The 24265-nt window shown below is 55.5% G+C and overlaps 1 protein-coding gene across 1 annotated transcript; it reads right to left on the reverse strand.

The window, feature by feature from the left end:
* Positions 1 to 6694: 6694 nt before the first annotated feature.
* On the reverse strand, positions 6695 to 19206 carry SAPCD2 (suppressor APC domain containing 2). Its single transcript, XM_030506918.1, has 6 exons — positions 18786 to 19206; positions 13734 to 13867; positions 9837 to 9983; positions 9587 to 9688; positions 8926 to 9039; positions 6695 to 8549 (listed from the first exon to the last, which is right to left on the reverse strand). Exons 1-6 carry the CDS (start codon positions 19189 to 19191, stop codon positions 8421 to 8423), a joined length of 1032 nt encoding a protein of 343 aa, XP_030362778.1. The 5' UTR covers positions 19192 to 19206; the 3' UTR covers positions 6695 to 8420.
* Between the last annotated feature and the right edge of the window lie 5059 nt (positions 19207 to 24265).

The following is a 24265-nucleotide window of genomic DNA, read 5'->3' on the forward strand; positions in this document are numbered from 1 at the left end:
GCCAGGAGCGCTGGCACACTGGTGACCGTGCTGGTGTCTCCCCCCAGCAGTTCCCCATCTATTTGTCATTTGAGTATGTTCTGTAGCACCCTCACAGGCTGTGCTGGAGCTCTGAGCTGCAGCAGTGGTCTGTAGTGCCAGGCACATGCCCAGGCCAAGGTGGCTGTCACAGCCTGACACTGGCACACATGGGGACAGGGAAAACCACCTCCTGCCCTGAGGCTGGGCTGGCAGCTGGAGAGATGGAAAAAGCTGCCCTGGCCCTGCATTAACCTGCAAGAGGTAGCCTCCAGCCAGCACAGCCACTGTGGTCACAGCAGAGGGTGTGGGTGCCAGCCCAGGTAGTGAGGGGAAGGAGAGGACCTGGCAGAACAGATCCCAGAATCCCAGACTGGTTTATGTTGGAAGGGACCTTAAAGCTCATGCAGTTCCAACCCTCTGCCATGGGCAGGGACACCTTCCACTAGAGCAGGCTGCTCCAAACCCTGTCCAACCTGGCCTTGAACACTGCCAGGGATGGGGCAGCCACAGCTTCTCTGGGCACCCTGTGCCAGCGCCTCAGCACCCTCACAGGGAAGAGCTTCTGCCTCAGAGCTCATCTCAATCTCCCCTCTGGCAGGTTAAAGCCATTCCCCTTGTCCTGTCCCTCCAGGCCCTTGTCCAAAGCCCCTCTCCAGGTTTCCTGGAGCCCCTTTAGGCACTGGAGCTGCTCTAAGGTCTCCCCTTAAGGAGCCTTCTCTTCTCCAGGCTGACCCAGCCCAGCTCTCTCAGCCTGGCTCCAGAGCAGAGCTGCTCCAGCCCTCGCAGCATCTCTGTGGTCTCCTCTGGACTCACTCCAACAGCTCCATGTCCTTCTTGTGTTGTTGCCCGAGAGCTGGATCAGGACTGCAGGGGGGGTCTCCCCAGAGCGCAGCAGAGGGGGAAAATCTCCTCCTCGACCTGTTGGCCTCCTGTCCTGCAGTCCCACTTCCCGAGCCTGCTATGCAAAGATCCTGTGAGTGGGAAGAGCTGTATTTCCACTGGGAGAAAATCCCTGGAAAAATCCCTACAAAAGCCACAGGGAGCAGAGATGGGTTCCGGGGCAGTGCAGGTGCGTGGGCTTTGAGCTCCCACTGTCCCCAGGCCATGGGTAGGAGCTGCAGAACCCCCAGTTGTGTGCTGGGCACCGCAGGACATGCAGCAATGGAGGTGTTTGTGTGGGGGTCGGATCCTGCCAGGTGGATTGCTCCCCTGCTCACAGCCCAAGGCCCCAGCAGCTTCTCCTTTCTTCTTTGTGAAATAAAGGTTCGCAGTATTTAAAGATTCACAGCTCCTTTGGTTTCGTAAGACCAAGCTCCACCAAAGGGTGGGTGCCGCAGGGGAAAGCTTTATGGTGGGAGGGAGGAAGGCTGCGGACCCTGGAGAGGAACAAACACCCTCTCAGAAAAGGATTGTTTGCAGAAGTTGGTTTGGGTTTTCTTTCTTTTTCTTTTTCTTTTTCTTTTTCTTTTTCTTTTTCTTTTTCTTTTTCTTTTTCTTTTTCTTTTTCTTTTTCTTTTTCTTTTTCTTTTTCTCTTTCTCTTTTTTTCTTCTTTCTTCTGTTTCCTTTTTATTTTTTTTTTTTTTTTTTCATTTTTTCCCCTGTATTTCAGATTCTGGAGGCCCGGAGACATTTGTTCCTCTCTGGGAACTGGCAGCAGCACAATGGCTGCTCATGAGAGGAAAATGAGAAAAATGGCTGGGCTGGAAAAAAGACCCTCATGAGTTTGGACAGGGGAGCAAAATGAGACCTGAGCCATCAGTGCCTTTCTTTCCTTCCTCCCTACGCTGGAGTGCCCTGAGCGGTGCAGAGCACAGCAACCCTGGGGATGAGGTTGCCCCTGCAGACCCCACCAAGAACCCTACCAGAATCAGGTGAGTGCCTGTGCCTGCCCTGGATGCAGGGATGTTACCAGGGTGTTACCGGGGTGCTGGGCTCATCCATCCCTGTGGGACAAGCCTGGCAGCCCAGCACAGAGCAGAGGCCACTGGCACTGACCAGTCCCATGGCCACTGGTGAGAAGATGTTTGAGCAGGAGCATCAGCACCAGGATGTCTCTTACAAGCCCAAATTATTCTCTTCCTAAGCCATCAATATTAAATATTCAATGATGAAAACCTGACCCATCCAGCTGAGCTCTCTCCAAGCTGGCCAGGAAGATAGAATGATTGGAAGATTTTAAGATCTAATGAAGATTTTGGAAGCATACCAAAGAAGCGGAAGCTATCTGCATGGCAGAGCTCATGCCAGAAGTACCAGGTCCGGGCCATTTTGCTCTGTGCTGCTTAGAAATGACTTTTACATTTCCACTGGCCCTAAATACAGCAGAAGGAAAAAGGAAAGTGTGTTTACAAAGCCCAAACTGAACTCAGAACAACACAGAATATTTTCATTTTGGACTAAACAAAACCAGGGGGCTGAGGCAATGTCTTTTGGGTTTCTTTTCTTAGTCAATAGGAACTAAAAGACTGTTTCTTTCTGTCTGATGAGCGCTGCATGGGAACTGTTCATCTTCAGCAGGGATGGAAAAGCCATTGTGGCTTGAGAGCTGCTCAGTGCCTTTGTGGAAGTGAAGCAATGCAAAACCCCACACAAGACCCTGAAGACAGGACTGTCGTTGCCCGCACTCTGGCACATGCCATGCTCAGCCCTTCCCCTCCAAGCCCGGTGCTGCCTGTGGCACAACTCACCTGGAGAGTTCCTTTGCCCCCCAGCTCCACACAGCATCACAGGCCAGTTTGGGTTGGAAGGGATGTTCAGAGTTCATCTACTCCAACCCCCCTGCAATGAGCACGGACATCTGCCACTTAATCCGGTTGCTCAGAACCTGTCACATCCCTCCTGGGCACCCTGAGCGGTAAATGCAGATAAATCTTTTGCCATGCATGTGTGTGCAGCAGCATGAAGGGGAAAGCTGCCCCACACCTCTGGGGCATGCTCTCAGTACGGCGTGGCCAGGTTTCTGTTTCCCTTGTCCACCTCCTTTGCAGACCTGCCCAAATTGCCCACCCCATGATGCTGGCACCTGTTTCAGGTGTCTGCTGGGACCACAGTGAGGCCACTTGTGACAGCCTCCTCGCAGGCAGGTCCTGAACAGCACCAGTCCCTTCTTGGTGGCTCGGTGGCTGGAGGCCATCCCAGGGCACAGGGGTCCGTGGAGAGCAGACTAGGATGTCCCGCTTGCACTGGGCTGTCACTGCTGTGCCTCAGTGCTGCCCTGTGGGGCCTCATCCACAGGGCACAAAGATGTGGCCTTGGCCATGAGCCTTGCCTGGGAGTGGCTGCAGGATGCCCCTGTGCAGGCAGAGCAGATCAGAGCAGACAGCCCTGCTGCTGCCAGCTTCCTGATGGGAAGATCTGATAACATTTTCTTTTTTTCTCCCCAAGGAAAGGGGCCAGGAGACATCCCTACAGCTGCCACATCCCTGCCTGCCCATCCTTGGGCTTGTAGAGACTCCCTAGACCTCTTTCAGAAATCAAACCTGCCTGCCTGGACCTGGAAGGTGTGGGAACAGATGAAGGAGAAGTGCTTGGCTGCTGCAACTGTGCAGGCACAGAGCAGCCCGGGCTGCTGCCATGGGGACCTGCTGGGCCATGTGCCCATGTCTATAGCTGAGAAACTGAGGCAGAGAAGTTAAACAGTGTCATCGTGTGGAGGGTTTTGATCACTTCCTGGGCCGTGGCTGCAGCCCAGCTTCCAGCAGGCTCCATCCATACAGCCTTTTCCGCCCTTTCAGCTGCCTGCCCCTGTCCGGGGCTGTGCTGGCCTGGTCACGCTTGGCATGGTCCCATCTTTCAGGAAGAGTGAGCAGAGGCACGCTGATGGCAGGGCAGGACTAGGGGGCTGCCTCCACTGGGTCTGCACCACACTAAGTATCCAACAAGGGGATGCTTTGGGTCTAAAGGCAAGTGTGGTCCCACCAGGCCAAGACCCCAGCCCCTTCTCTGGTACCCAGCAGCCACTTCTCCAAGGGTGAGAGAACAGGGCAGGAGTCTGACAGCAGCTGCCTCCTAATGCGATGGGAGCACAGCCTCAGTCTCCGGCACACAGCTGCAACCCAAGCAGGAATTCTGGGAGCCCCGCCCTGTCACGCTGGGTCTCCCAGGAAGGAGCATCTGCCTTCAATGAGCTGTAGCTTGGGAGGGGCTGTGCTGGCTGCACACGCTGAGCTGGGGCTATGGCCTCAGGGAGACATCAGACCTGCAGGGAGCTGGCTGGACACTGGAGCACAGCCAGGATGCTGCGCTCAAGCCACCCATGATGGAGATGTTGAGGGCACCTGGCTCCAGTTTTCCCTTGGGAATGAGCTGGGATGGGGCAGCAGAGGCTCACCCACCTCTGCCCCTGCCATATCCCACAGAGCAAGGGGCAGACCCAGGCCATTGCCACCTAGATCTTTGTTCCACCAAGTCTCAGTGGAAAACAAAACTTTTCCATGGCTGCAGCCAGGAAGAAGGAATGGGGAGCATGGAGCCAGGTAATGCTGCTAAGGTAGGAGGCAGTTCTGTCTCTGCCAAGAGGAGAAAGGCGTTGGCAAGCTGGAGTCCAGGATACAAGCAGGGCTGTGGCAACAAGGTACAAGGATGGTCCAGGCCAGGAGAACATGAGGGACCAAGGGGATGAGCAAGAGGTATCAGGTGCCAGCTCACAGGTCTGAGGTGCACCAGGCACCCCTTTAGCCAAGACAGCCCCGCATGACCCAGGGCTCCCTGTCCTGGTGAGGACCAGCTGCAGGACCCAGGGCCTTCTCCAGGTCATCACATCCTCGGTTCATCTCCCAGGGATTTGCAGAGGTGAGAACAGGACAGTGGGTGCTCAGGATGTGGGCTGGCAGCACAGGAGCTGCTGCAAATTGCCCAGAGCAGTGAGGACCCACAATGGGCAGAGCAGCTCCTGACCATGCAGCAAGGAAGAAAAGCAAAAAGCACAAAATGTTCAGGCTGGGGGCTCAAGATGCGGCTGTTCATGTTGGCAGTTGGGATAATTGCTCTGCTGGGAGAGCAGCCCTTCTCTAAGGGGGTAGCTGGGCACACAGCCCAGCCTCAAAGGGCGTGAGAAGGGCATGGAGCTGGGCAGGAGAAGAGTAAAACTACAAATAGACCTGGGGGACTGGATCCTTCCCAAACTGCATGGCTGAGGACAAAGATAAGATCCTGGGTGCCAGGTATGTTCACAGGTTGAGTCCAGGCAAGGGCCAAGGGCACCCTGCTCCCAGTAAGAGCCCCCATCACCAGGGTCTGGCAGTGGGGACCCCTCGAGCGGCCTTACCCCGGCATCTGTGATGAATGTGCAGTGACATGAGCATGGTCTGCGTGGTGTTGAACCTGGGTCTGACAACCTCGAGTGTGGCAGGACTGAGGCGGGTTGGCAAGAGCTGCCCTGGCTGGGGACAGCAGAGACCTGCCCCAACTGCTCCCAGTGTCACCACAGCTCCACATGGCAGGCACCAGATGTGACTGGAGCCATGGAGGTGCCTTCACAGACCTTTGTTAAAGCTCTAGCGGGTACAGAGCCTGAAGGGAAGGTGTCACCCACGTCAGCCAGTGCATTGCTTACAGACCTGGCCACAAACCCAGGTCTTGTGGCTCCCAGACAAGCACTGCACTGGTGACAGCCCCCATGGTTCAGTGAAGCTGGCACCACTGCAGTGAAATGGACACAGCCCAGACACAGAGGTGCGGGTCAAGCACAGGCTGGACCCGTCAGGGACCCAGAAAGAGCATGGCCAGGCCAGAGGCACAGGTTGAGGTCAGCCTTGCGGCCCAGCCCCAGCCAGTCCCTCGGCTTCCTGAGCTCCTCAGCACCATCCCACAGGGAACAGGCCCAGGGCCAGCACTGCCAGACCACAGCCGGGATGTTTCCCTGGGCCATGGGGCAGGGGAAGAGCTGCCCTGGCTCCGCACAGAGCACCATTGAGTGGGGACAATGATCTTCTCTTGCATTTGAAAGCTCTCACAGGCTCTGCATCCAAGCAAAAGCTTGAAATGGGAACTGAGGGCACGTGTCCCCCTCCTCCTTGCCCTGTCTGGGACTTGTGGCTGCCATCAGCACCACTTGAAAGAGGCTGCAGCTGCAGAGGACTTGGCTGCATCCCCATTCTGGCTCTGGGAGGCTCAACCCTGAGGGCTTTGCAGCACAGGGGGTCTGAGGTCCCCCGAGGCACAAGGGAAGGTGCCTCTGGTGCCCAGAGCCTGAGGTTTGCCACCCTCAGCACAGGTCAGAGGGACATGGCTGCAGAACACAGTGTCAGCGAGGTCCTCTCCAGCTGCCCTACAGGAAGGACTCACTGCAGAGCACCATGGACAGCCACAGGGGCCAGCTCCCATGGAGGGCTGTGAACTACACCAGCACCACCTGAGGAGCACAAGCCTGCAGCACAGCCTCTGGAGGAGCAGCCGGCTGAAGCTACAAGCACTGGAAGGGGTGTGGGTGGCTTCGTGACTCCAGCCCACAGCAGTGAGGAGATGCTGGGGAGTCCTCAGCCCCAGGGGAAGCCCAGAGGGAATGGAAAAGAGGATGGGAACATGGCCTGGAGCAGGGATCCCCTGCTGGGACCCTCAGGCTGCGACTGTGCAACCTCAGCTCACCCCACACCTTGTGGGACAGGACACTTGGAAACATCAAGGCTCGCAGCAGCAGATGGGCTCATTCAGGCACAAAGACAGAAGGATAAATTAAATAGTTCACCCCACTTTATTACTCCTATGGAGAAGAGACCCTCCTCATAAAGAAGGTCACATTTAATTAAATCTCAGGCAAAACAAGCACTGAACACCAGAGGTGACATCAAAAAAGTTGCCCAGAGGACAACTGATGTCCTACTCCTGCAGCTAGAGGACACGACTAGCCCTGGCATTGCTCCACCTCCCTCACCCTGGCACTCCACTGATCCCTACCCAGCACAGGGCAGCAGGCACAAGGGTAGAACAGGGACACATGCTTTGCAGTGAGCTTCAAGTGAAGATCAACCCTAAAGAGAAGAGCTGGATGGGACACACATCACCGGGCAGATAAAAACCACAAGTGAGAAAGGAATTGGTCTGCATGGTGCCCAGAGCAGGGTAGGGCAAGTCCAGCACCTTCTGCCCAGCTCAGCGCATTGTGCTCCAGCATTGTGCCAGAAGAGTCTGAGCATGAAACAGTCCTGGAAAGAAAGGTCTTGATCTTGGAGCTACGAAGGGCCAGATTTGTGCTACATGGGGATTCACAAGGATCTCCTATGAAAGTACCATAAATATCAAGTACCAAGACACAGTGGAAGACATCATTCAGCTCAAGCATCATGACTGAGCTAGGTGGGAAGAGGAGGTATCCTGAGATGCACCAGTCTAACAGGACTCATGCTTAGACCGCCACCACCCTCCCAAGAGACCTGGAGAAAGGTGCAGTTCATACTTAGGATGTCACCCCAGGAACCCAGCATCCACCACCAGGACAGGCAAAGCTGCCATTTCTCCACTTGGAGATGTGCAAAGGAAAGAGCCCATCAGCCTCCACTCCATCGTTCAGTTAAATACAAAACCCCGTCCAGAAGCCTCCTCAGAAGTCAGGCTTGTGTTAGCATCCTCCTGCTGCAGGACATCACCTTTCCTTTCAAAGTCACCATGAAAAAAAAAACAATAGAAGTCTGGCAGTCATAAGGATACATTTGCCAGGTCAAGGCAGATCAAAGGATGTGGAAATGTCTGCCTGAACCTGCAAACAGCCTGGAACAGCAGCTCAGAGGTATGGGCTACCTCGTTTGGGTCTGTGGCTCATGAACTACAGGAGCCTGCAGACATGTAAACAGCGACTATGGCATCACTACTGCAACTGGAAAGAGGGACTGTACCAGAGGAGACCAGCTCAGGCACTGCTCTGGCCCAGGATAGTGTCACTGGCAGGCAGAACTCAAGCAGCAGAGGGGACAGGTATGCCCCATTGGATTTTCAATCTTGTCTTCCAGCAGCAGGACAAGCAGGGCACAGGCCAACTCTTCCAACAGCCAGGCTTGCCTGGAGGTGCCAGCAGGAGTGTTGAAGATACATGATCTTTTTAGGACAGCAGCCAAAATTCAGCTCAAGTGAGGCCTAGGGCCCAGCAGCTCCCCCCACACAGGCAGTGGCCACTTCCTCCAGCACATCAGGGACCCGCGGCTGGGGCACGGTCTCTGCAGTCGCCTTAGAGACAGGAAAGGAGCAGCTTGAGAGCAGCACAGCTGGAAAGCCCAGCAGCAAAGCAGTGCAGGGATGCTCCCGGGTGGGGCCAAGGAAATGCATTCCTGGCTTCCTCCTGCAAAGATGCCACCAGCAGTTCCAGACCTCAGGACACAACACCTGGAGCAATGGGTACAGTGGGTTTGGAGCAAAAGTCTCATGAAACCCCGGGGAAGCTTGAGGCCAGGGAGGAGAGAGCTGGGCACTAGATGAAGGTGGAGTCCAGCTGGCTTGTCTCATGGTTATTGCGGGCACGAGCCTCAAAGAGCTGCTTGATCAGGGCAGATTTCTCCTGCTCCAACTGGGTGATGCGCTCGCTCTTGTCAGTCACCTCCTGTGTGGGACAGAGGGAAATACTGCTCAGAAGAGGAAAACACCATCATCTGCTGCGCTGCAGGTGCTGTGATGCAAACCCCAGCAGTGAGCATGGCCCCGGCTTCCCCAGCAGCCCTGCTTGCAGACACCAGCTGCAGCATCTGCACTCTCTGACCTCCATTTATCCCATCCCTGCCCATGGACCACCACCCAGCAAACAGCTGGACACAGCTGCATGACAGAGGGTCTCCACGTGCCCTTCTCTGAGATGATGAAAACTGGCAAAGCTGAAGAAACACTTTCCACTGCCTCATATTCCTTCCCTCACCCCGCCTCATCCCCCCTCCTCTCCCAGCCCCCCTCCGTGGGATCTCCTTCCCCTTCCCACCCCTCACCTTGGTGAGAAGCCGGTTTTGCTCCTTCAGCATGTTGATGGCTTGCTGGGAGCCTGCTGAGGCTGGGGATGCCACAGGGACCAGCCTGTTCAGAGCTGAGTTGGGGTTTGCTGGCTGCAGAAAAGATGAAGGGAAGGGATGAGACATTGAATCTCCTTCCCAGAGGCCCATCCCAGTCCTTCTCCAAAGCCAGAACCTGTTTCTGTGGTACATGGGGAACTGAGAGAAGCCCAGCACAGGATTAAGATCCCAGCACAGGGTCTCAGGCAGGCAGCCAGAGGTGGGAAACATTCCTGCAAGGAGCCCAGTGGGACAGCCAGCTCAGCAGGATGGTTTCCTTATTCGCTTGACAATGTCTACATCTATTTTTGGATTTGCTTTAGCCCCCCCATATGCCTTGAACATCCTCCAGCCCAGCTGGGGACCAGCTGTGCTGTCCTCTGGGCCATCCCCCATCCCTTCTCTTGCCCACAGAGCCAAGCCACTTCTCCAGAGCCCAGGGGAACTCTGGCATCCCCAATGTCAGCCCAGCCACCACAATGGGGGATGACAAGGATCTTGGGACGACAAGGACAACAAGGACATGAGCTTGGGACCCATCACTCAGGATGGGCCCCAAGCTCAAGCAAACAACCACAAGGTGCTGATGTGCTGCTCTCACCTTGCCAGTGGTGGACAGGAGGTCACCCAGGCAGCGGTTCACCTCCTGCAGCTTGGGGACCAGGCGCCCCAGGTGGCTTTGGCTGCCCTCAGGGGGGAAGTCCTGGGTGATGAGGAGGAAGAAGAGGCTGGGGGTTACTACAGAGCTGGCTCCAGGTCCAGCCAAGTCCCAGCCCGCTTCTCCAAACCCACAGAGCAGCCCCAGACCCTCCCAAGCAAGCAGGCACCTCAAGAACAAGTCCCAGACTCACTGCACTGGTTTTGTTCTTCCCCAGAAGCCTCTGGTGTTCCTGCATGAACTGGATGTGCAGGTGGTACCACTCCCGGGCACGCTCAACCAGCTCCAGACCCTGCAGCAGGAAATCCTTCTCCTGTTCCAGCTCCTTCATGTGCTTCAGCTGCAGGACAGAGCATGCAGATGTGTCACCCCCTTCCCACCAAGGCCTTGTCAAACCCCAGGAGCTAGTTTCTTCACGAGGCACAGAGGGATGAGGATACAGGCAGGAGTCTCAGCTCCTTTCCCCATGAAAGGCCAAAGAGGAGCAGGCTGATGGCTGCTACCTGATGCTTCTTCAGAGGAAGAGTTCTCTGGTTTGGGAGAACAACTGAGGCAGGCGAAGGAAAATTAGGCCATCTCTACCCTCTTGCTCCCCACTGCCGAAGCAGGTTTCTCAACCTCATATTTATCCAGTGACACAACAAGAGCAAGGCCTACAGCCACTTCCCAACACCCCCAACACTGTGAACCTCAGCCAGCAGCACAAACACACCCGGCTTTGGGTGAGCAGTAAAGAGCCAAGCTAGATGTGCAGACTGGAAGCTGCCCTGTATGCCCCAGGCACCTCTGAGCAGAGCACAGCATGCCTTTCTGCTGAGTGCCCCTGCTGGTCTTTCAGGTTCAAGCACCAGCATCACCTGGAGAGGGCTGCGGGGACTTTTATACACCCAGAGAGCTGCTACTTGGGTGTCTCCTGTCCACAGACCAGCGCCATAGACATGCAGAGCCGGACCTTGTGCCTGTGGCACAGCCAAGGCTGCTGCAGGACAGGAAGTCCAGCTCCTCCATCAAGAGTAGAGCTGGAGCAGGGGTCTGTCCTCCAGGGGACATGGGGACTCTGCTCCACTGCACCTTCTTCTGCTGCCCCTCAGCACTGCGTTGCCACCGGCAACTGCAGAGGTGGTGGGAGAAGAAGGGAAAACCTGGGAAACAGAGCAACTGGTGCAGCAACCCTTCCATTAGCCATCACCCGGTGAGCCCAGGGCTCCTACTCCCCTTCTCCTAAGCAGTGTCACCCTGCTCCACCAGCCCCTGCACCCCTGCCTCCATGCCAAAAGCATGGGGAGCTGCCTGCCTTGCTGCCTCTGTTGTGTCCTCTGCCACAACACAGCCTGGCTTCCACTGCCCATGGCACAGACTGGGCTCCAGGAGAACCTGCTCCAGGCACCAGTGGGACTTTGATCACCCAGAAGCTGCTGGATGCTCAGGAACCTCTCCTGCTGCTTTGGAGAACATCTTGAGAGGGGTGATTCAGCTCAGAAGTGGCCCTGAACAGATCATAGAAACATAAAATGGTTAGAGCTGGAAGGGACCTTAAAGCTCATCCAGTTCCAACCCTCTGCCACGGGCAGGGACACCTTCCACTAGAGCAGGTTGCTCCAAGCCCCTGTGTCCAACCTGGCCTTGAACACTGCCAGGGATGGGGCAGCCACAGCTTCTCTGGGCACCCTGTGCCAGCGCCTCAGCACCCTCACAGGGAAGAGCTTCTGCCTCAGAGCTCATCTCAGTCTCCCCTCTGTCAGGTTAAAGCCGTTCCCCCTTGTCCTGTCCCTACAGGCCCTTGTAAAGGATCCCTACTCTGGAGACAAGTGAGACCACACCAAGACCTTCTTCAGGCCGCTAGCACTTCCCATCCCCACTGAAGCCCTGAAGCCAGCCCTGAAGCCCCTCAACTGCCCCACACCAGCCTTTCCCCCTAGCTGGATGGACAGATGGACCAAAGGGGACATACCCAGAGGAAGCAGTGCAGAGCCTTGGTGCTACACAGGCTGTTGCTGAGGGGCATGAAGAAGGTGCTGTATGTGGCAAGGACTTCCACCCAGCTTGGGCTGCAGGCAGCCACCACCTGGTCTGCTCCAGTCCCACCCGGCTTGCTGGCCAGCTCAGAGACCGGAGGAAGAGGCAGCATCCCACAGAGCAGTAGGACATCAGCAGGGAGAGCGGGCATCTCTCTAAGGATCAGAAGCTCTGGGGCAGTGGCAGCTTCTGGGGCAGGAGGAAGACAGAGCGCTGCACTTGGCTGGTGCTGCCCAGGGTAGGAGGAGAGGGGACAGTGCTGTACCCTGGGCTGCAGACAAATGAAAGCACTCAGCCTTGCACAGAAGGTCTCATCCAACTACCCCTGTGGCCATGGGGAAATGAGGGCGATCAATGATGGACTGGCTGAGAACACCAGCTGAGCAGACACCAGCCATGGTGGTGCAAAGGGTCCTGGGCTGCAGCACAGCCCCACACCTCTGCTGCTGCTTGGGATGAACCAACCCTGGTGCACCTCAGGATGCTGGATGGACACCAGTATTCCCACCCCCCATCAGGCACTAGACAAATCAGCCTAACCACAGCTGAGAGCCTTGTGTCTTCTGGGGCCCAACATCCTCCAGCATAGGGAGGAAGGAAAGAAAGGCAGAGGGACTCACTCCCACTGCTCCCCCAACAGCCTGGGAAAACAGGCAAGCCAGAGCTTGTGATGGGCTCCAGCCTGGAGCGGCACTCACAGGGAAAAGCCTTGCCAGGGAAAGGAGGGACCTTCCACTATCCAAACCAGCAACTTCAAGCCACCAAAACCCTGAGAACCAAAGACTCCCATCCCAGACACACACACCCCTACATAACTCCTTGCCAGGACCTCTCATTAGAGAACCTCTCACGACAAGAGCACCCCAACCCTTTGCATGGCTGCAGGCCCAGCAAACCATGTGTGTGCACAAGCCCCTTCTCCCCAGGCCGGGCTCCACAGCACATTATGTCCCCCAAGGCCAGGCCAGGCTGTAATCAATGCTGCCCAAGCCACTGGTCAGCCCCACTGGGCTCAGGGTGACAGCAGGGTGCGAGGAGTGGAAGTGCAGAGGGGACAGTCAGCAGCAGCTCCGACACCAGCCAGAGCTCATCCCACCAGTCACTCATCCTGCAGGCTGGGTCCTGGCTCTCATCCCAGGAAAAATTAGCTTGAGCTTGTGGGCAGCATGCCCAGGCAGCTCCTCCATCCCATTTCAGAGCAGTGCTGATCCCTTCATCCAGGGAATCTGATCCAAGCCTCTCCACACAGACATGGAGAGGAAGGCAGATCCCTCCACCCTGGGCTGCCCAGTTAAATACAATGCTGGTTTCTCTCCATTACTGGCAAAAAGCCTCTCAGGAGCCAAGAGGACCAGCATGGTTGAGCCCTGACCTTCAGAGCACATGCGGTGGGAGACCCAGCCTGGCACCACCACTTGCCAGCACAGAGCATACCTGACCTCCACTGAGTGCTTCAGGGGCCCAGAGACCCACCTGCTCCCACACCTACATGTTTGCCTTTCCCTTCCCAGGATTTTGCCCACTGGAAGGCACCTGTGCAGTCAAATGCAGGCTCCACGGGCTGACCTCACACTCCAGGAGAAGGCAGGGGAACACACGCCTCTGCCCTGTCTGGCGCGACTCAGGATGGAAAGCACCTCAGAAGTAACAGCCAGACCTCCATATACATCAATAGAGCTTTGTGTGCAGAATACCAGGATCTGCCCAACACACCACAGTTCACACATGCAGGACGGGCAGTGGTGAGCCACAGCGCAAACAGAGCTGGTGTCAGTGGTGAGAGACCCCTGTGATCCACCTTTCCACAGGGACCAGGACTTCGCCAAGGTCTGTGAGGGAGGTGAGGCGCTGGCACAGGGTGCCCAGAGAAGCTGTGGTTGCCCCATCCCTGCAGTGTTCAAGGCCAGGTTGGACAGGACTTGGAGCAACCTGCTCTAGTGGAAGGTGTCCCTGCCCATGGCAGGGGGTTGGAACTGGATAAGCTTTAAGGTCCCTTCAACCCAAACCAGTCTGGGATTCTATGATACGACCAAGGGCCCCTTCACTGGAGCCCGTGGCAGGACTGTCCCCTTACCATGCTGAAGTCCACACCGTTGGTGATGGTGTGTCTCCGGTGTTCTGCACGTCCCCTCTGATGCCTCCGAGCATCCCCAGCACCTGGATGGCCACTGTCTCCCTGGGACTGCCCAGCAGCTTTAGCATCACCACCTGTAACAGAGGAAAGCATAAGGCCACCAGCTGCTATCTGCAGCATGGTCTTGCAGACATGGCAAGGAGCAGCTGAGCAAAGCACCAGCCTGGGTACCTGCTTGCAGGCAGGGCAGGCTTCAGCAGCAACTTACTTGGCTGTGCCAGGTTGGCAACACACCTTGGTCATCTGCAAAAAGCAAGCAGCTTCCAGGCAATGCTGTTTCAGTCCCAGCACAGGCAATTAAACCATTAGTGACACTGGCTACCCTTGTCCTGTCCTCATGAGACCCCTGGCTCCCACTCAGTGGCACAGGCTCTGCAAGGAACCTGACTCCCAAAGGCATCTCCTGCTTGGTGATGGGCTTGGCCATGCAGACATTCTCCCCCCAAACCCCGTGCCTGTGGCCTAACCATTGAGTAAATCAGGCTGTAGGTTTTCCAAAACGTTATTCAAATTGCAGCATCCCACCCTGCAAAAGACTGATCTCTTACAAACGCATAATGCTGGTGCAAAGCCAAGCATGACCTTTCTGCAGGTTAAGTTCATACTGGCACCTTTCAGGCTAGAGCAGACCCCTCCTGCCCATGCTGCCTATTTGCCCAAGCAGGTTATTGGCTGGGCACCTGCAGCAGAGTCGGTACAAGCCCCACACCACCCAGCCTGGTGAACTCACCAGGAACAAAGCCCTGTGGTATGGCCAGGCTAGCTCAGAGCCTGGTTCTGGCCAAGCACCGCCTTGAACCGTGGCGCCAGGGCAGCCACAGAGCAGCCAGCACCATCCTGACATGCCTGGGCAGCGAGCGCTGCACCTCCCTCTGTGCCACCTCCAGGCAGAGCCTGTCCTGTATCCAGCCCTTGCTGCTGCAGCTCCCCTGCTCCCTTGTGGCTGCAGACACCTCTCCTCAAGAGTCTCTTTCCCAGCCTGGCCATGGCACAAGAGCAGCAGGGAGGCAGGCAAGCGACAGCAGGCAAAGACAGCCAGGGAACACGTCTCCTCCTCAGCACTGCTGTGCACCTATCTCCCAGGCACCCTCACCCATCACCACATCTTCTCACATATGCCGGCTCCCCGGCACCGGTGCTGCCAGGCACAGGTCCAGCATGTTCCTTGCTGCACCAGCACGAAGGGCTGCAAGTGCCAGGACAGGGCACATAGCATTGTCCAGGCTGGCACCCACAGCCCACAGCTCCACAAGGCTCCTCAGCCGACCACATGCACACAACAGAAGAGGGATATGGAGCAGGAAAGGACAGCATTGGCCGCAGGAACCACTCTCCTTCACCTTGAAGGCAACGAGATCTGGGAGAGTTGCACCATACTGGGGCTGCCTGTACTGCCAGTTTCAGCAAGAGGAGCTGGACTCAGGCTTGGGGGACAGCAGACCACGCTACACAAGCACCCTGCTCAGCCTGTCATGTTGTGTCACTGGGGAAAGAAGCTACTGTGGCATGGGAAAAATCCTCCTCTGTTTCACCATGGCATCCTGCTTCTCCTATCAGGAAGAGCTCCGACACAGACAGGTCTCCAGCATGCCAATAAACACAAAGTCTTTGATATCACCCATTCATCTGTTTTTCTGGTTTCATACACCCATATCTACCCGGCAAGACCAGTGCAACCACACACGTTCTCCTAGCAGACCTGTAGCACATCCTGTTTGGGAAGCCGAGGAACAGTCCCAAAACTACAGGTAGCTTTGATAGGCAGAATTGCAAAGCACAGCCAGGAACACCTTTGGGAAACATTTTAAAAAGGTTTTCACGGCTGTTAATTGGAAGTGCCAGGTTGAGCTGAGCTGAACCTGTGATAAGAAGGTGCTCCCTGGTCAAACAACTGAGCTCTGTGTACCTGAGCTGACAATGTAGTGGCTAAAACAGGACCCCTGCTAATAAGCTGAGATAATTTCTTCTTCAGCAGAGAGCAGTTCCAGCTCACCAGAGGTGGATGAGATTCTGCCACAAGATATGGCCTCTCTGCCCCCACAGGGCACATGCCCAGTATTCCCCAGCCAGAGCAAGTTGCCAGGACCAAGCAGACACCTCATTTACACATTTACATACCTGTCCTTGGCAATGGACAGTAACTGCTCCCTACAAACCATCCCCTCCTGCCTGCTGGGGCCACCAGCTCTCCAGGCAGCTGACAGAGCCAGGCCACCCCAGCAGCAAAGGTGAATGCTGTGTAGGGAGGACATGACAGTGCCCAGGCCACCACAGACATCCTGGGCAAGGCATGTCCTGATCTGTATCTGAACTTCCCCAGGTCTCAGCTCACAATGGAACCACAACAGTAAAGACCCCAACACCAAGACACTTAGATGCTGCTCTGAGAGGCCACCAGTAGTAGGGAAGCCATCATGGTGACTTTCCTGCCCAGTGACTTCTCCAGTATCAGCCTCACCATCCCGACGGATGCTGTTGGCTCCCCAGGGACCATGGCTGGTGGCCAGCAGTGGTTCATGGGCTGCCCCAGCACTGCTGGGCTGATGAAAACCCCAACCTCTGCCATCTTGCCATGATTCCACCCAAATCACCTCTGGTGCAGGCAGATACCCCTGGACCACAAAGCAGAGCTGGGGTGGCATCCTATGAGCACCTCCTTCCTCCAAAACACAGACAGCGAGAGTTGCTTCAGACTCTTTGTAGTTGATGAGCACTGATCCACCATCTCGCTGCCCTTGGTTGGGTTCTTACAGAAACTACCTCACGCAGCTGAAGCCTCAGAGCAGCCTAAAGCCCACATCTTAATGGAGACAGGTATTCCTTGATCCACAGGCAGCTCTCAGCACCCAGCACATTTCTCCGCAGCAAGGAAGAGCTGTGTCATGCCACGGCAGCACTCAACCTCGCAGCCTGGTGAGGAGAACATCTACCTATTCATCCACACCTTGGGAAACCCTCCGCAGTAGGAGGGAGCAGTGGGCAGCTGTGCAGGATCCGGAGCTAAAAGAAACAGAATAACTGAGAGATATGATGTTTGCTAAGCTGCTGAATCAAAGTGAGATTCCAGCCTTTTGCCAGCATAGGGCCCTGCGCTGCAGGTAGCTGGCAGCAAGGGCTGCGGCACAAACCCTGCCTGCAGGCTCCAGACATCAGTATAACATCAGCTTGTAGTGTAAAGATCCTCAGCAACCATGAAGTTGCTGTAATCATCTGCTCATTCCTTTCCAGGGCAGAGCTTTCCATTTGCTGTTTATTTACCAAGCAGGATTTTTGTTCAGGTTTTTCCAGATTTAATCTGTTGACAACAGGAGAACTAGCCTGCTTAATAATATTGCCCTAGATGAAGCTCCAGTGATTAGTCTGGAGGCAAAATGGAAAGCAGAGAACCTCAGCCACAGTTAAAAGTGCCTTCTCCACCCAGCAGAAGGGACTGGGATGGAGCAGGTGAGAAGTGAAGGCAAATCAGCCTAACTTTCCCAAGGTTGAGGCAGTCATTGTGCTCCAGTGTTGAAATAACAAACACCAGCTCCTCACACAGACCTTCCTGTCTGTAGATCACAAAGCACTTCACAAATCATGGGCATGTAGGGACAGGACAAGGGGAAATGGCTTTAATCTGTCAAGGGGGAGATTGAGATGAGATCTTAGGCAGAAGATCTTCCCTGTGAGGGTGCTGAGGCGCTGGCACAGGGTGCCCAGAGAAGCTGTGGCTGCCCCATCCCTGGCAGTGTTCAAGGCCAGGTTGGACACAGGGGCTTGGAGCAACCTGCTCTAGTGGAAGGTGTCCCTGCCCGTGGCAGGGGGTAGAACTGGAATGAGCTTTAAGGTCCCTTCCAACACAAACCAGTCTGGGATTCTATGATTCTATCTAGATAAAGAATTATTACCTACACCAGGTAAACCAAGAAGCCTGGTTTCCTTATAATGTCTCCTACTGACTAGCAACAAACCAAGATGCCAGTGAAATCACCTCCCCCTTGACAGGGTCAGGGTCTCACTGGGGGTGGCAGACCCAGCACAGGGACCCCAAGAGTTCACAGGGACCTCCTGGTGAGCTCGGCAGACAGAGCCTAGCCACCCAGACACCAATGGGAGACAGCAAAGCACAATAAGGGGAGACCTTATTGTGGCCCTTCAGTACTTCAAAGGGGCCTATAAGAAAGATGGGGACTTTTTAGCAGGGCCTGTTGCGACAGGACGAGGGGTGATGGTTTTAAACTAAAAATGGGAGATTCAGGCTGGATGTGAGGAAGAAATTCTTTACAATGAGGGTGGTGAAACACTGGCACATGTTGCCCAGAGAGGTGGTGGATGCACCATCCCTGGAGACATTCCATGCCAGGCTGGATGTGGTTCTGAGCAACCTGATGTAGTTGAAGATGTCCCTGCTCACTGCAGGGGCATTGGACTAGAGGACCTTTGAAGGTCCCTTCCAACCCAAACCATTCTGTGATTCTATGATCTCCCTGATGCTGCTTTCCCATGTAATTATCGCTTAATTATTTATTCTTGTAATTAGTGCTGCAGAATTATCCAAACAAAAAAGCTGGACCAGGCTTTTGTATTTTTTTGATCCAAAACACAGATGAAATGGTGAACCCAGTGTTTGAGGGCATAGCACAGCACCCACCCAAGCTCACAGCTGCTCCGGGACTGGGGCTCTTGCTGATGAGACCCCTGGGCGCAGCAACACTCTGAGGTGACCATCGGCAGCACCAAAAGGTCACCAACAGCCTCTGCGCCAGGGACAACCGCGGACACGTTACGGTAAAGCCCTTAATTCGTCCTGTCACTGCTATAAACAGACAGGCCCGTGTGAGGAGGGATGTAAAGGGAAGCACGAACCCGAGGCAGGCGGAATGGCACTGGAGCCCAGGTCAGAATCATCGGTAACTTCTGAGGAGTTCGGCACCCGGCCCGCGGGTCCGGGGCGATGCTCAGGCCCCGTAGCGAGCCTCAGTGTCACAGCCGCCCCGCCCGGTCCCCGCTCACCTCGGCCGCGGGGCTGGCCGTGCCCTGGCTCCCGCTGCCCGCTGCTCTTCCTGCGCCGCTCCTCGGCACAGCGCGGGCTCGGAGGCTTCTCCCCGCTCCGCCGGACGCCGCCGCCGCTCTCCGCCGGTGGGTCAGCCGCGGGCAGGGCAGCGCGCAGCCCCAGGACGAACCGCTCGAAGGTGAGGTACCCGCTGGCCGGTGCCGCCCGCCGCAGTCCCTCCATCACCCCAGCGGGCAGCTCCCTGGCTTCCGCTCCCCGCCAGCGGGACTCGATCTCCCGTAGGTGCACGTAGCCGCGCCGCCGGTCATCCAGGATATCGAAGAGAGTGCGCAAGCTCTGCAAGAATGCCCGGGGAAGACCCTCAGTGCCGGCGGGAAGCGGCCGGTCGCCGCGCTCCGGGGCCATCACCACCAGCGCCGCCACTGCTGCTCTCGAGCGTTACTCGCCGCTCCGGCCCCCGCGCTCCTATTGGTTGGTGGCCGGAGGTCCCGCGCTCTCATTGGCTGGCGGCTGCCGGTCGTGCTGGCCATTGGTTGAGGCAGAGGACGAAGGTTTGAGTTCCGCGCGGTACCCGCCCCGCTCTCTACCGGGGAGCGGGTCGAGCTTGGGGAGGCCCCACCCCCCCATCCCGGTGCCGGCTCCTCGACCCGCCTGGAGCAGCCTCTGACCTGTGCCCAGCCCAGATTAAACTTTTCCTAGCCCCGCAGAACCGCACCGCCGCTCTCGTTGACCGGCAGAGCTGCGGGTACTGCAATAGAATCACAGAATCAACGAGGTTGGAAAAGACCTTTGAGATCAAGTCCAACCATTCCCCAGCACTGCAAGGCCACCACTAACCCATGTCACTGAGGGCCTCATCTACACGATGTGTGAACACTTTCAGGGACTCCACCCCTGCCCTGGGCAGCCTGTTCCAATGCCTGACCACCATTTGGGAAAGGAATTGTTCCTAATCTCCAGTCTAAACCTCCCTTGATGCAGCTTGAGGCCGTTTCCTCTTGTCTCATCCTTTGTTCCTTGGGAGCAGAGACCGGCTCCCTCCTGGCTCCATCCTCCTTTCACATAGTTGTAGAAAGTGACAAGGTCCCTCCTGAGCTTCCTGGATTTTTGCACCTCAAAGACACTGTAACCTTGCAGAAAGGAAAGCAGCCCTCTTCTTAAGCAGAGATACCTCAACACCTTACATAGAATCACAGAATCTCAGGCTGGTTTGGGTTGAAGGGACCTTAAAGCTCATCCAGTTCCAACCCCCTGCCACGGCCAGGGACACCTTCCACTAGAGCAGTTTGCTCCAAGCCCCTGTGTCCAACCTGGCCTTGAACGCTGCCAGGGATGGGGCAGCCACAGCTTCTCTGGGCACCCTGTGCCAGCGCCTCAGCACCCTCACAGGGAAGAACTTCTGCCTAAAATCTCATCTCAATCTCCCCTCTGCCAGATTAAAGCCATTCCCCCTTGTCCTGTCTCTGTTTGCTAGCAAACAGCATTAGCGAACAGGAACAAAAAAATCTCAAATGTAGTGTGCGCAACCACTGCCAGGAAGTGTCAAATCAGCCTCTCACAGCTTTCTATGCCCACGGGAGCTCTTCTGCATCAGCACGGGCATGTCAGGTGAGCTTGACTTGCCCATTGCCATGGGAGAAGCTAGTGCTCAGAGCAGGAACTGAGTCCAGGCATCCCAGTGCTGAGGCTGGTCAGCACCAGTGGCCATTAGCCAGCAGGAGCTGCGGTAAAGACCCAAAGGAACCATGGATGTGTGGAAAGGAGGAAAAAAATATATCAGTGTTGACAAACGTGAAAGAAACAGGATTTGAACCATATCTCTTATACACTTAAGAGGACTGGCACTGTTAAGAGAATGGGTTCCACTCTACTGAAATTTGCTCCAACAGCAAATGCTAGACGCAGGGACATCTGAACCTAGAGCAAACTGCTGCTCTCCTCTGTGGTATCACAATGTCCATGACACAGGCACCACCACTCATTTGAGGGGCCCTGGGAAGCCACATGCTGGCACCTCCAGAGCCTCCGTCCTGGTCTGTTGCTCATGACGCTGAGACAAGGAGTATCAGGGAGCAAGCCTGTTGAAGGGTGACAGCCAGAAAGGGTGATTAGCCACTGTCCAGGTGAGCAGGTTGCAAAGCTGCCTGTGCCACAGACACCTTCGTGTGCCATGGACATCTTCCTGTGCCAGGGGTGATTTCCTTCAGATCTGAGTTGGCTTCTAAGGGAGAGGCTGGAAGATGCTCAGCCCAAAAGCCCTCCCATCCATGTGGCCCTTCTGTGCTCCCCACACCATCAGCTTCCCTGTCTGGGCTGGGCTCCATCCTAGGTGTCTTCAGCACCTTGGTCCTACTCCCAGCATCTCAGCCTGTTCTTGCCACTCCTCCATGGAGTTTCTCAGCCATGTCAGACCCAGGTTCCCAGGCAAATCACAGCAGACTCTGGGGACCCTCACTGGGCTTTTCTCTATCAAGGACCTGCTCTGGCTGGTCTCCTCTGTGCTATGGCTGGGCTGTTCACAGCCTGCTTGTCTTCAAACCATTTATTTCCATAAATTTCCCAGACCTGTCCTACCTGTTTTGAGATCTCTGCTTGGCTTAGCTGTGTCTGACTGAACAGGTTCACACCTGCACAGGATATAGGGAGAAGGAACCGGTGCATCAGCCCTCCCCTTTCTGCTCCAGAAACAAGGCAGTGAATGTGATGCTGCTCAGCTCTGGTAGCATCAGCACATGGGCTGTTCTGCTCAGCTAAAGATAAATCTGCAGGAAAATGAGTTTTTCTTTAGGTTCCTCACACATCTGGGCTTGCTGGAACAGCCAGGAATAATAGGTGAAATTCAACATGACCTTAACATCTCTTGTCCAATTTCCCTGCCTGGCAGGTCTATCCCACCAGGAAAGCAATCCTGAGACACCAGAAACAATTCCTGGCATTGACAAAATATTTCAGCCCAAATACTCTCACTCCTCCATGAGGAGCTTTCTGCTCTGGCAGCAGGGAGGTGGGACGCAACTGCCCAGTGCAGGTCTTGTCTTACTCCGCTTTCCATAGCAAAGTGTCCTGGAGAGGCTGCCATGGAACAGGCTGATGCTCTCATCCTTGGTGTGGGCAGAGGTGAACAAGGTTTAGGAGATGTTGAAAATTCTTGGAAAATGCATTTTCCCCCTCACCGAATAGTTTATTTTGGGGCCAGCCCAGACTCTTCTGCTTGACACAAAGAGCCATCTTTGTGTTGGGTTTGTTTTTAATCTAAACAACATAGTCATTCAGTTCTTCCTCCAAGCTACTGAGAAGCACCAGCTGCCATTCTAACCTGGCTCAACCCTCTCTCCCTACTGGCCTGCAGGCACACTCACAGCTCTGGTGTGGTGGCACCCAGTGTACCACTGCCCCTCTCTGGAAGGGCATGGAGTGTCTGATGTTCCCAGGAAAGTTGGTGGCAGGCCAGTGTGTCCACCAACCAGTCTTGCCACCCCTGGGAGCGGAGGTCACAGGAGCCACACCAAACCCCTGCAGAGCACTGGAGGAACAGGGTGCTGGTGGTGGAGACTGGGGCACCTTCCTAAACGACACCGGCCATCTACAGCTGATGCTGGGTGACTGTGGCATTAGATGAAGCCCCGTGCTGACCACAGGAGCATGTAGGGGTTCGCATGTGAAGCTTGACTCTGCACAAGACACATGGTGACTGCAGCCATGAGGCTGACCATGTTCAAGCAGATGTTTACAAGGGCCTGTAAGGACAGGACAAGGGGGAATGAATGTCTTTAACCTGACAGAGGGGAGATTGAGATCAGCTCTTAGGCAGAAGCTCTTCCCTGTGAGGATGCTGAGGTGCTGGCACAGGGTGCCCAGGGAAGCTGTGGCTGCCCTATCCCTGGCAGCGTTCAAGGCCAGGTTGGACACAGGGGCTTGGAGCAACCTGCTCTAGTGGAAGGTGTCCCTGCCCGTGGCAGGGGGTTGGAACTGGATGAGCTTTAAGGTCCCTTCCAACAAAAACCAGGCTGGGATTCTATCTTGTGAGTCTCTGCTGCTGCATTCTTCTGGGGGAGAGGAACGTCTGGTGGGAACCAGCTGCATGTCTGTGTGCTCACTGTGTGCTTGCTGCTGCCTGGCATGTGGACCCGCCAGCACAGCACAGCCCTCCTCTGTGTATTGTACTGCCAGCTTCAACAGTTCTGCATCCAAAGTGAGTTGGTCTCCAGGCAGTGCAGGTTACCAGACCACACCCAGGAACAGTTGGTCAGGGCTTGGTTAAGACCAGACCAGGAGCTGTGCACACAGCAGCCCAGATGACAAGTTCTGGTGCTCCGCACCACTGTCCAATTCATTCAGTATAATTGCTGTTAACCTCTTCTTTCAGCCCCAGAGCTGAGAGGCGCAGGGAATCACTTCCAGTAGGGTACCAAAGTGTTAACCCAGAAACACATCTGTACCCAGGAAACCTTCAGGCAGAGGCTGCAAGGGGCAAGGGCCGTGTGGTTGGGGAGACACAGCAGATCTTCCTTTGGAGGGGGGCTATCTTGTTTGCTCTTCCCAGCTCTGCAATGCCATCGCACTTTCCATCTTGCTGCTTGTGGGGCCTCCTGAGCACCTGCTCTGTTTGCTCTGGAGGGGGCCAGCCGCTTCTCACAAAGTTTTCTTTCCTCCAGACTGTTTTTCCCCACAAAGGGCCGCAAGCAGGAAGTGTGGCGACTGCTCGGTGGCTCACAGGCTGTCATGAGGGCTGGGAGAAGCTGAAATCAGCTGTCCAGAGGGTGGGGGTTCTGTTTGCTCACTCTGCGACATGCCTGATCTGCAGAGCAAGGACTTGTGTTGGTAGGAAACGTTAGTCACTTGTGTCCAGTGTCACCCTCCTGCCCCTCTGCTAATGGGGTCTCATATGATGTGTTTAAGCAGAGAGAATCATCTGGGGTTTAAATCAAAGTGTGACAGATGCTGCAAGGCCTCCAGTTAGAATCCACCAGCAATTGCTCTGTCCTATTGTAAGTCCCGCTCTGCTGCTGCTGAAGCCATCTCACAGGAGCGGCTCGGGGCACCATGTAGGAACAGTCCTGCCACAGCCAAAACCTTCCCAGTCCTTCATCTTACCCAGGGAACAACTGTAAAACTGCATTTCTTCAGGGAACGCACCCATGAATCCTTATATATGGAAGCCTGATGGAGGGCCCTAAACACAGGCAGCTCTGCCTCTCTCCTGGTGGAATTTCTTAGCCCTGATAGCGCAGGTGCTGGAGCTTTTTTAAGGATGAATTTCTTTCCTCTTCCACCCGCATGTTTGAGTTTTGTACCTCCTTCCTGCTCCCTCAGGTTGTCCTGCCTCATATATTTGATCCCACCTGCTGCTATTTGCATTGCTTTACAGAAGAAAATTTCTACCCACATGGGTGCAGTGGGTTGTGGAATCAGCCCAGGGGACTGCTGCAGCAGGACAAACCTGTTCTGGTGGATGGCTGGATTTTTACAAGGGCATGTA

Source organism: Strigops habroptila, chromosome 15 (genome assembly GCF_004027225.2).
Source record: "Strigops habroptila isolate Jane chromosome 15, bStrHab1.2.pri, whole genome shotgun sequence".
NCBI classification, from domain to species: Eukaryota; Metazoa; Chordata; class Aves; order Psittaciformes; family Psittacidae; genus Strigops; species Strigops habroptila.